This window comes from Triticum dicoccoides, chromosome 4B, assembly GCF_002162155.2.
Source record: "Triticum dicoccoides isolate Atlit2015 ecotype Zavitan chromosome 4B, WEW_v2.0, whole genome shotgun sequence".
In the NCBI taxonomy this organism is placed as follows: Eukaryota; Viridiplantae; Streptophyta; class Magnoliopsida; order Poales; family Poaceae; genus Triticum; species Triticum dicoccoides.
Window position 1 is genome coordinate 576,596,268 of NC_041387.1, and position 12,625 is coordinate 576,608,892.

A 12,625-nucleotide genomic window follows, 5' to 3' on the forward strand; every position below is an offset into this window, starting at 1 on the left:
TTTGTTGAAAAATATACATCTGAACCGCTCGGTGGACCGATAGAGATATGTGTTTGATGGCTAAACACGTCCTTAGTGCAGTCTAGACGGTTGTGTGCGATTTGAGGGTCCGCTTTAAATATACCCAAACGCCATACATTCTCTAAAGATTTCCTCTTAGTCTCCTCCCTCCAGCATTTGTCTTTTGTCATGCTTTTCATTATGGCAACATATAATTGGATTTTAAGCTTGTTTTTAGAACTGTAGCATTGCTGATTTCACGACATTTCCTCTCCATTATCAACGTAGCTACCACAAATTATTTGCAACACTCTACAAGTGAATTTTAAGTACCTATAACAAATTGTTCGTGACACTCTATGAGTGATTTTGAAGGAGGGGAGAGGGTTCCACAACCATTGCCACATGAAACCAGAGCTATGAAGACCATATGGACAAAATCATCCAACTTGTTCATATCAACGAAAGCCGGGTTCAAAGTCATGCTTTCTTTTAACACAGTACAAAAGCAGACGCTCATACATACACACATACATTCATCTCCATGAATATAGGTAACGCACATTCTACCAATATGAGTACCTTCGAGAGTTGAGCCATCACATTATCTTGAGATTGATAAAGTCACCACAGACACCTTCGTATAAAAACGTCTTCTTCCACTGAACGCATATCACATAAAGGCCTGAAATGAATCCAGAAAAATGCAAGCACCAATGTCAAGCCGTCGAAGTACTAAAGTAAGTAAAAAAGTTAAGAAAGTGAAAATGATCTGCAACAAGGAGGCTTGCTGCGGATGTGTATGGTCTAAAGAAACTCAGCATATTTGCTTTGCAAAATAGATAAAACCAGCAAACGCACCACAAGATCTAAATTTAGCTTCTGTAGCAGGACGACCACAATTCCCCGCCACCCGTTCCGATCTCCTAACGCTCCCGCTCCCACCGTCTCCGCGCGCTCTCCCACCACTCGCCACCCCGATCCTCCTCCTCCGCCCCTCCCCTCTCCCGTCCAGGCGCCGGCGGCCGGAGAGATGGGGCCTCCTCCGAAGAAGCTGGTCTACAGCTTCGTGGGGCGCGGCACCACGGTGCTGGCCGACCACGCCGAGGCCTCCGGCAACTTCGCCTCCGTGGCCGCGCAGTGCCTCCAGAAGCTCCCGCCCAACAACAACCGGCTCAGCTACAACTGCGACGGCCACACCTTCAACTACCACATCCACGATGGATTCAGTAATGCCCTCCACCCCCACCCACCTGATCCGTCGTCTTCCCATCCAGTCGTAGCCTGCGTTGATCGCCGTCGTATTATTCGTGCGTGCGTTCACGTGTTCTCGGTCGCTGGTTGCTCCGGCCATCTGGCATTGGCTTGATTGCTGACCTTCTCGGTTTAATAGGTTACATGTCTTCAGCAATGTTCACATTTCTCATGGACATGGTGAATTGGGGGTGGAGAATCAATACAACTTTGTTGGCTTGATGCTTACTATGTGAACTGGCTTTGTCAAGATCTAGGCAAATCTAAGTGTGCCTCTACATAATTTGGAACCATCAAGGCATTTCTTTCGCGGAAAGCAATAAATGCAGGAGACCTCCTTTTCTTGTTTGGTACCCCCTCCGTCCCATTTTTGCAAAACAGTCTTACATTGTGGGACGGAGAGAGTACTTTGATCCGAATGGATTTTCACTCTTGTTATGTAATTATGGATAGCATGATGATGGAAAATGTGATACCTGACTTGCTTGCTTTGCCTGATTTGATAAATGTGGTTTTCATGTTTTTGGTTGAGGACATGGTTATCATGATAATGTTGTGATGGGTAGGGTGGTCACTGCCGTGTGTTAATTTTTTTTCAGTGCCGTGTCATTAACAATTTTAGACACTTTTTTTCCTTGACATAATGTACGGGGTTCCCTTTGAAGCCATTTATATTGGAATCGCACACAAGAAATTGAAATTTCACCAAATTCTCATACATCAGTTTTTCAGAATGACGTGTATCGTATTCTGATACTTTAGAAGTATATCTTTCTGTTGATAACTCACTGCGTTCTGTTTCGGCTTTGTTGTTCAATAGTAGAGATAAAATTGTGAGTGTAGGACACTTATGTACGAGTCAAGCAGATTCAGTCAGTTTTTTATGTGACTGTGCATTTGATTTTCAGCATATTGTGTTGTTGCTACCGAGTCTGCTGGTCGGCAACTTCCAATCGGCTTCATTGAGAGGGTTAAGGAGGATTTCGCCAAGAAATACAGCGGAGGAAAAGCCAAAACTGCTGGTCCCAATAGCCTCAAACGAGAATTTGGGTACTTCCCGTGATATCTGTGCACACATATTTCGAAATTTCAGCAAGTCTCATCTTATCATATAATGGGGAATGTGAATACCGAATCATTACAATACATGGTTCAGAAATAAATAAACATAAACAGTGTGAGTTACTATTACAGTGGATGTCTTTTTCCAGGCCTAAGCTTAAAGAACACATGAAGTACTGTGACCTGCACCCTGAGGAAATTGACAAGCTTGCAAAAGTGAAGGCTCAGGTTTCAGAGGTGAAGGGAGTGATGATGCAAAACATCGAAAAGGTGCATGTCAATTCTACTTTCAGTCTGATAGTGATCCCTATCGCCGCATTTCTGAAGCTTCGGCGTGTTTGCTTTTTTCCTTACAACCTGTACACCAGGTACTAGATCGTGGTGAGAAAATCGAACTGCTTGTCGATAAGACAGAGGATCTCCGCTCACAGGTATCATATACTCACACTCAGCTCGATTCGATCTTTTCTTTCCTCTGTCACCATCCTCGGTGCATGACATATCTGGTCATATTTGCCTGCCTGCAGGCACAAGATTTCAAGAAGCAAGGAACAAAGATACGGCAGAAGATGTGGTGGGAGAACATGAAGATAAAGCTCATCGCTTTTGGCATCATTGTCTTGCTGATCCTCTGCATCATCTTGACAGTTTGCCGCGACTTCAAATGCTGGTGATGTGACTGGAGAGTGCACTGCTCATCTCACCCCACTGTTTTAACTACTGCTATAGCCTTCAGTTTGATGTCGCATTGCCGAAGAGAAGAACGCAGGAAAGGAAATAAGGGGGAAATTGAAGGGCATGCTGCTGCAACATATGTAGAGAGCGCTGTTTCCGAGAAAACAACCACATAGAGAGTGCGTCACCATCAACCGCGTCGTGGTGCTAGAATCCGTCAGTGATATTATAGTTTCCGCTGATCGCATTCTTTAATTTAGTTATATATATCTAGGTCCCAAGGCTCGCAATATATAACAGAGTCAATGCCCAAGTATTTATTTTGCATTGTTGTAATACTAGTATAATGTTGCAATCCAGATGAGGTACTTTTGCTGCAATTCCGTACAGAGGTTTGATCTTCCTGAACATGCTTCTGTGATCATGGCTCTTGAACTAGCTTAGAGCATCTTACCTTTTTGTAGGGGGCTGTATTAGAAATTTAGAATATCTTAACTTTGTCCATACATTTCCTCGGTCCATCATAAACTGAACTGGAAATTACTGTCAATTCCCTGCAATCGTAGGTCGACACCACCTTTGGTGGCTGTGTACTGTCGCTGGAGTGCGGTGGCCCCATGGAGTCTGGGATTTTCAACAGTAATTAAAAAGGCATATTTATAAGTTTCAGATTTATTTATTTTTTGAAAATTTAACCCACGTTTGCATGTAGATGGGCTCTACATATTTATAAAATTCCTTAATAAATGCTTCAGTTTGTGAGCTAAAAAACGGTGGTTGTATAATACAGAGTGGCAAATAGTATCTCCATTCTAGATCCACATTTGTTTTTGTGTGCAACCTACAAATAAAATAATTTCTTCATAGACATCTTCAGGTGCCCAAGGAGCATCTATATGTATTTGTAAAAAAAAGTTAGATTTTTTAACTCCAAGATATAATTTTCGATTAAAAAATCTTTTGTCATTTCTGAGCTAATATAATCTATATGGCTTTTTTCGCTCTTTTTTTGACAGAATAGTACTCCCTCCGTCCGAAAAAGCTTGTCCCAAGCTTGTTTCTCAAATGGATGTATCTAGCACTAACTTGGTACTAGATACATCCATTTGAGGGACAAACTTTTTCGGACGGAGGGAGTACACGATATGGTGTATGTTCAAAAAAATATCGGCGATGCTATGGGTCGATTGGGTGGTAAGGAATCCAAGTCATGCTCGTCCTAAGTCGTTTGACCTGACTTAAGATCATGATCTTGAGCCATCCAACATTGCAGCATAAAACCTCCATGGTCATCTTTTTGTATTTTGCAACATTGTCACTGCATTTTACTCGCAATATGTCAAAATCAGGTAAAGAAAGCATCACAACATTTGAAACACATGCAAGTAGCACTATTTTATGTGTATGCGATAAATCTCCATTGGTTGTTGCAATATCCCTGAGAAGAACCACAACTATGTAACATGTAAATCAACACTCGTAGCACATGACAATAGTTTGTGACATGATCAAAACCTTTGTAGCAGGTCTTAGAATCATCGCAACATGTTGTTTGCAGCAAAATGTACATGACCTTGTAACTTGTCCAAATAACATATGCATCTTAGAAATATTGCAAATCACTAACCTTGCACTGTCCACATTATTTGGTTCCCTTATCTCACCATGAGCTCAAGACGGTGACAAATCCGGCTTGCCAGAGCACCACTAGATCTGATGAGTCCAACCTCGGTACTCATCACCCCTCATAGAAGAGGGGTCGGAGAAAGAAGGCATTCGGGAAAGAGGACCAGGGAGAGTCACCTAGCACCAGCGGAGGAGCTTAGTTGGGGCAGAACTGGGCCATGGCCCGTCCAGGTTTCTTACACTTCTTCCTTTACCATGCTTTGGAGCCTCGGCCATCCCATCATCTGCAGTTCTCTCCTTTGGGTTGGCCCGCCCAGGTTTTCCTTTGAAGCTTCGCCACTGCCTAGCACCGTCCATGGTGGTCGCAATAAGTGGCACTGGCCATGCATGGGAGGAACCATGGTGAGGAGGAACTCATACGAGAATGGTTGGAGAAAGAAGACGTTTTTCAAGAAAGAAGAAAAAAAAAAGTGTTGTGTTAGCTTTCAAAACTGTTTTACATTGTGAGACAGAGAGAGTTACGAGAGAATGAAGTCGCGGGAGGCACTATACGCGTGTGACGGAATCAGATCGGTCGGGATAACAGAATAATTTACCAAAATAAAATATTCATGCTTACATTTACAAGGGGTAGTATATTACTCCCTTTGTTCCCCTAATATAAGACCTTTTTAGCTATTTCAAAAAATTGACTACATACATACATACGAAAATGAGTGAACATATTAGCTCAAAAAAAAAGTGAACATACATAATGTGTCTACTTGCATACGAATCAAGAAAAAACTGAAAGGTCTTATATTAGGGAACAGAGGGTGTAGTATTATACTGTAGTACATACACACAAAAGTTGTTGTACACATGAAACTGCTAAAAAGATCTTGTACACTGCACATGCAACACATCTACATACACGAGCACCAACACAGAACATGTGTCACAGTGACGAACACGTACGCTTCACGCTATTCAGATCAAGCTACTGCACACACACACAGTTTCTGTTGAGTTTCACACTATTCTGATCAAGCTACTGCACACTCACAGCTTCTATTGAGTTCTCATGGGTCTCTAAGCTAGCAAGCCATCTGCTCCCTGCCGAAGGGTGTGATCTCCTCGAACACGGGCAGCCTCCGGTGGCTCTTCCTGTACGGCGCGGCCCACTGCCTGGCCACCATGTCCAGCAGCTCCGCCATCTCGTCGGCCTCGGCGCCGTCCTCCTCCCCGGCCTCCTTCTCGCCGCCGCCGCCAGTCTCCGCCCTGATCCGCTCCAGCAGCTCCTCCGCCTTCCTCACGACCTTCCCGCCGCCGTGCTCCCTCTCCCTCCCGTCGCGGAACGCGCCGGCGACCACATCGGCGAGCACCCCCTCGGCGTCCCCCAGCCGCCCTTGCTCCATGAGGCACAGCGCGAGGTTGCAGGCCTTGTTGGCGTCGGGCTCCACCATCTGCGCCTTGCGGTACACGGCCTCGGCCGCCATGAAGTTGCGCTGCTGCATGTAGGCCCACGCGAGGTTGCCCAGCACCCGGGACGTCTCCTGCTGGACGGAGACGTGGATCTTGCGGCCGTGGGAGCGCGCGCGCTTGGTGGCCTTGCCGGCGGGGAAGGCCTGGCCGTGGTAGATCCGCCGGAGCTTGTGCTTGAGCAGCTCGATCTCCTCCTTGGTGCGCCCGCTGGCCTTGTAGAGGTCGAGCAGGATGTTGTCCAGGGACTCCTGCGACTGCTTCCCCGGGCAGAGGTGGCGCAGCGACCGGATGGCGTCCACGGCGTCGTCCAGGTAGCCGCGCTGCTTCATCACCACCGCCATGTCCTTGAGCGCGCTGTCCACCTTGTCCCCCGTCTCGATCGCCTTCCAGAACCACGCGATCGACACGTCCAAGTCCTTCTCCACAAGCTGATGAACCAATTTATTAGAAATATTACCTCCATTCCAAATTAGTTATCTTAGATTTATCTAAATATGAATGTATCTAAAAGGATGTATCATTGTATCTACATCATTTTCAGCTCATGTACAAGTGTTACACCCTGCAGTCATAGAATTTTGTTATAAGTATAGATTTTTAACTTTTTTTACTTAGACAGATGTGCCTTCTAAATCCGAACGAAGCCGCTCCGGGAAAAAAACGAACGAAGGGAATTATTTCTTGTTACATGAAACCTTGTAGTTAGTTTATAATCTGATGAAAGAGTCGCATGCTTGAAGAGTGATGATACTGGTCACTAGTTTTTTTTTTCCACGCCTACGCATAGCTTTGGTCTTTTATGACTTTGCTATTTGTCGGTTTTGTGTGTGTTGTTGTTGTTGGCTGTGTGCATCCTAACTATGTAGAGGCCAGATGTGTGTTCATTCGGTTTGTATCCTCTTGATGCTTTATTTTGAGTTAATAAAATCCACTCTTCACAAAAAAAAGTTAAATGTTACTTTCTCCGAACCAGGACACTTACGGAAGGAGTACTAGAACATCTTTGTTGTCGTACTTCGTGTTTCCTATGAAAACCATGTGCAGGGGTTGATGAGACAAAGGGTATCTTATCTTAAATCTCGTCATATAATTTAAAAAAGGTGATATAAATTATTATACAACGAGTTATTTCATAGTCTTTTCTCTAATAACTAGATATCCCAATATGTGGTGAACATGTTTTTACTCATCTCTTAATTAAGAGAAGGTATGCCTTTTCTTATGGTTTCTCTTGCCTCCACCTTAATATTTATTCTACGAGGCACTTCTAAGATAACATCGTTGTACATGCCATTGCTTTTTGTTGGATCCATTGCTCCGCCTCATAGTGTGCAGTGTTTCTCGTATATACAAGGACTAGCTACTGGTTTACACAGATTTAAGAGGATGATTGGGTCCATTGATCTATGTTTGGTTTATTTGGTCATTTAGAAATGATGTTATTTGTAACAATCAACGTGTGAACCATTTTCTATACGTATGCATCGTTTTCTTCTCCTCCCACTCCTGTGGCCTAGGCCACCAGGGGCGGTGGATGATCTACCCACTTCTGGTGTCCTCTCCCTCCATCTGTCACTCCGGTGATGAGAGGAGTTAGTGACCCTAGGGCTTCGGTCCGGTGGTGGTAGGGTTAGAAATAAAGTTAAGTTTTACGTCCGATCCAGGGTGGCGAGACAATATAGCGTCATCGGCAAGGAATAAGGTCTCCACATCTCGCCCTCGTTTCAAGTGGTACTTCCATGTATCACTGATAGGCGTCTGGAGAATGGTGTGTCCCATGATCTAGTTCTCCTAGTCTGGTTTTTTCTCATGCGGGTTTGTCTCGGTCGCACTACCCTACGGAGCAGACAACATGGTCGTGCATCTTGATCCTCCAACTCCAGTTTCGACCGACGAAGGTTGCCCATCTCGGCCTTGTTGGGGAGTGAGTGAGATTTGTGTCCCCGATGGCCTACCTGAAACAGTGGTGTTCTACGGGCCCTCTCCGGTGTTTTCTTTTCCGGTGCAGCAATTTGCTATGCAGATCGTGGCCGTCAGCATCTTTTGGTCTACATCAACAACTTCTAGGCCAGTGCTTCTACGAGCTCATGAGTTTAAACAAATTTGCTCTACTAAGACGGATGCCCAGAGACGATAACGAGCTTTGCTCACGGCTACGCGACGATGGATGCACAATGAAAAAGTATCTTTTATTTGTGTAAGGGTGCCTTTTAAGGGTATATTCTACTGTACTTGATATATGGCCTTTGGCCTTTTCATAAAAAAAGAAAAAAAAAGATAGAAATGTTTTTTTTATTTCCTTTTTGGACAAAGGGGATATTAAACTATGGAGTTCTTTTTTTTTTTTGCGGGGGATTAAACTATGGTGTTCTACTGTTACTTGAAATACTTTGCCACTCCACCTTGTGGTAGATGCTGGAAGAGCTACTCTGAGTATTATCTATGAAATGATGGGTGCAGAAACCTTCTTGCGTGACGATTCTGAACTACGCTAAACGAAGCAGTGTGGCCACCATCGTATACTAAGACGGGGTACATTGAATGAAATCTAACCAACTAGTGTGTTCGAGTAATTTGATACTCTAACTAACTTGCATTTCAATTCCATAACAGCCAATTAATCAAGTGTTCTCCAGGTGAGATAGACTCGACCCTTCAGGTCCGCAGGCCACCATGCACATCTCCCATCGCCCAGAAAATGCATACTGTACATGCTTTTACATAGCAGCAGGAAGCAACTCGATCGGGGCTAGAGTTTACCTGGTAGTGCTTGGCCCGTGCATACGGCCCGCCGCCGGAGGGGATCTTGAGCGCGACGTGCACCGCCCCGGCCGCAGCCGGGCTCGGCGCCGGCTGAGCCAATCCGGCCTGAACCATCTCGACCTCCGCCTGGAAGTAGCTAGCAAGATAACTCCTTTTTTTTCTCTCTTAAAGGAGCTGGCTAGATACCCAATGATTTGCTTCCGTCGATGGCGCTCGCCGCTGATTCCTTTTCCGGCGGGAATCGATACCGTACGGCCGAGTCAGTCACGGTGTCGAGGCTGGCGGGGGAGCTGTCGCTGTAATATATAGCCCAGACGGCCGATCGGATGAATCTGGCCGACCGAACGACGCACCTGGACGGGGATCCATCCAGGTTCGCTAGTGAATGGTTCAGTGGACTCGTTGGATGGAGCCTGCTTAGTCGGGCATGTTCATCCGACAGCGCCCAGTAGCTGGCGCCTGGTGATGGACAAAATCGGGGCCCCCTTCTCCTTAGCATGACGGCACACGTGGCACTTACCGGGTTGGGTTATGGATGGCGCATCTGCACGTCAAAACTACTCCCTTCAAGTTATATTTTTGCTGTGTATCTAAATGGTTTTTAACGATGTATTTAGATATATTTTAGTGCTAGATACATTCGTTTGAGCGATAATTAATATGGATAGGATGAGGTATAGCTTTCAGGACACACATAGATATGTTATCTTAAGTCCGCCACGTAATCTAGAGATGACAATAAAAGATGATATGTTAGAGGTTATATCTCATTGTTATCTTTAATAACAAGATACAGTACATATAAATATGTAGTGAGGGATATTGCAGCTAAGAGATCATCTCTTAATTAAAAGAAGGCTTCATGTTTCTGTCTCCTCCACTTCTGTATTTAGCTTACATGACACTCTTGAAATAGCATTATTGTATATATCCTCATTGTGTCAAGTGCATGGTTATTACCAGCCAAGCAATATTTTTCTTTGTAAGGGAAGCTCACTTTTTCTTTGTAAATTGTCGGCTTGACTCACATTTTATCTTTATTTAAATTGTTTCTGAATCTACAACTGCAATACAAAAAAAATGAAGATGTGTTTTCTTATAAAATTGATAAAAGATTATGAAGTTGACTTATGAAAAAAATATGTGCACTATATAATGAAACAAAAGGGGCGGTATGCTAGCAGCGTGCCAAGCGATGTTACACTTGGGATGCTTAAACTTTATTGTGGACGCGGTGACGCCAACGACGAAGAGATATCACTTCTTCAGACGCACCAGGATGAAAAGTCGACTACGTTTGAGCACTGCAATACGAGAAAAAAAAAACATAATTTTGCCAAGAGGTTGAAAGAAAGGAAGGTAGTCTCATGAATTTGGTGCATTGAACGAGGACGTCTCCTTGTCTATATGCTTGCAACCCACACATTTGTGAACATCATGATAAACGACCACTAAGCCGCTAGAGTAGACTACTAAATTGAGAGTTATATTATCCTGGGTGACTGATTAGATTTAATCAAAATTCAACTTCTTAAATGCATTCTTGCATGATAATTAGGAGGATCGCTTCTGTGTTGTAGAGGTACATGTGCTACACATCTACTCCCTCCGGTCCTAAATATAAGTCCTCTTTAGAAATTTTAATGCGGACCACATATCGAGCAAAATGAGTGAATCTACACTCTAAAACAAGTGTATATACATCCGTATGTGGTCCGCATTGAAATCTCTAAAAAAAACTTATATTTAGAAACGAAGGGAGTATTGTACTACAAAATAGTTGGCTTTGTGAACAGCCAATTCAAGAGGACGTCCATTGTAGCACAGATATAATGTTATCATGTGCCTTACGCTTTTTTTTTTGAATTGTCTTCGGTTTGCTATTCCTTATATACATACGTTTGTACTTTCCCTTTTACGTTTAGAGTCCGGATGTGGTTAGTACATCTTTTTTTTTCCTAGTATATGTATACGTGAACATGGCTATAGGTGCTTTAGAGTCCGGACGTAGGGACGTGCCTAGTACTTTTTTTTTCTAGTACGTGATCATGGCTATACGTGTCATGTGTACCTAATAATGTTGTGTGTAACCTTTTCAGAAAAAAACTCAAAACGGGACGAAACAAAGTGAAACCAAACCAAGAATGTCTATTCCCTTTAATAATAGGTATAGATACTTCCTCCGTCCGGAAATACTTGTCATCAAAATGGATAAAAGAAGATGTATCTAGACGTATTTTAATTCTAGATACATCTTTTTTTATCCATTTTGATGAGAAGTATTTTCGGACGGAGGGAGTATTACGCAAGGTGTACTGCTACTAACACAAGCTGACAAGCGATAAAACTTTTTAGAGAAAGAAAGCTTATAAGCCGACTTTATAAACAAAGCGCTTAACAAACCAGAGGTGACAAATTAGTCTGAGATGTTGGCTTACAACGGGACAAACATATCATGAAAGAAAAAGATAAAACGAATGATACAATTTGTGGGAATGGGACGGGGTTGCAAAAATGTCCCACGGCTAGGAGGATTGCTCTGTTGCTCCTGCTCAAAGCGCCTTCACTCCCGCTCCCATGCCGTAAATGAGGCAGTCCAAGTATTCCATGTCCTTCCTCCTGCTCAACGGTCGCAAATAGACAATGACATTTTTTTTAAAAACGTTAGCAGTTGCCTAATAAAGATGCCCTCTGTTAGAGCTTTGTTCCTAATATTGCAGAGGGCCCACATTATGACGACCAACTCCAGTCAAATGAGGGGTTGTTGTTGCCCAAAAATACCTTGAATGAGCATGGAAGTTTTGGCGAAGGACGAGGGTGCTCAGTGTATCCCATATAAAACTGCAAAAATTTTGATACTAATCCTAGGTTGATTAGGAATGGCGCATAATCTGTCCCTCCCTGAGGCCATGGCGCTTTTGGACTTGGTCGCCAGTTGGTAGCTTACCTCAGATCAGTTGCCATACATAGATTTTGATTTTAATGGCCACTTCGAGCCACAGCTCCATGATTTCAAGCATACTTGGCCCTTGAGAGGGGTATAGGGTATAGGGGGTGATTGAAGAATTACATGGACCTCTTCAATGTCGAGGACATGAAGAATCCCCCTCCCCCCTCTTCCTGGAGGCAAACTCGATGGAGCCGGGAAAACAGGCCGTCCATTGGCCAACCTCATGAGGGCCTAGTAAACAATAGAATGGAGGGCACTTGATCAAAAAAAAACTGCAAGTAAGTATTGTCTAAATAATTGACGATGAAGAACCAACCAATGATTAGGTGGTTAGGAGGTCAGTGGTACCCTCAATCCACTAGAGATCAAACCCTGGGTTTGATGGTTTGATGTCTCATTAATGCGTTTTATTCTCTCAGTGGGAGGCGGCGTTTCTCTCGATAGGAGACACTTGTGGTGACTTCGTCAATATTCAAGCTATGTTGTAATCGGGGTTTCTGGAGATTTTTTTTCTTATGATATGCTCCGCAGAGAAATCCTTAGGATTAGTGATACTATGAATCTGTTTCATACTTAGGCTCAATCATGATTAGATAGTTGAAACAATTCTAAAAACGCAAAACTAAGAAAAAGTGCAGAACTAATACATCCTAACTTATGGAACTCTAACAGAGAACAAAATATGAATCTGTAAAATTGACCATGTGCTCTACGTGCAAGTTGCAGAAATTTCACGAGATAAGGATTCTTATTAGGAAATGGCTCAAAAGGTTTCAAAAATGTTAACTGGCGATCATTCGTGAGGGGTCCTATCCCAGTCCCCCCCCCCCC

The 12,625-nt window shown here is 43.7% G+C and overlaps 2 protein-coding genes across 2 annotated transcripts; one reads left to right on the plus strand and one right to left on the minus strand.

Annotated features, from left to right (window-relative positions):
- Positions 1–899: 899 nt before the first annotated feature.
- LOC119291521 (putative vesicle-associated membrane protein 726) lies at positions 900–3,401 on the plus strand. The gene is made up of 5 exons (XM_037570294.1): positions 900–1,229; positions 2,163–2,304; positions 2,466–2,586; positions 2,685–2,747; positions 2,844–3,401. Exons 1-5 carry the CDS (start codon positions 1,034–1,036, stop codon positions 2,988–2,990), a joined length of 669 nt encoding a protein of 222 aa, XP_037426191.1. The 5' UTR covers positions 900–1,033; the 3' UTR covers positions 2,991–3,401.
- Positions 3,402–5,467: 2,066 nt separating this feature from the next.
- On the minus strand, positions 5,468–9,098 carry LOC119293916 (protein SULFUR DEFICIENCY-INDUCED 2-like). Its single transcript, XM_037572241.1, has 2 exons — positions 8,842–9,098; positions 5,468–6,509 (listed from the first exon to the last, which is right to left on the minus strand). Exons 1-2 carry the CDS (start codon positions 8,956–8,958, stop codon positions 5,694–5,696), a joined length of 933 nt encoding a protein of 310 aa, XP_037428138.1. The 5' UTR covers positions 8,959–9,098; the 3' UTR covers positions 5,468–5,693.
- Between the last annotated feature and the right edge of the window lie 3,527 nt (positions 9,099–12,625).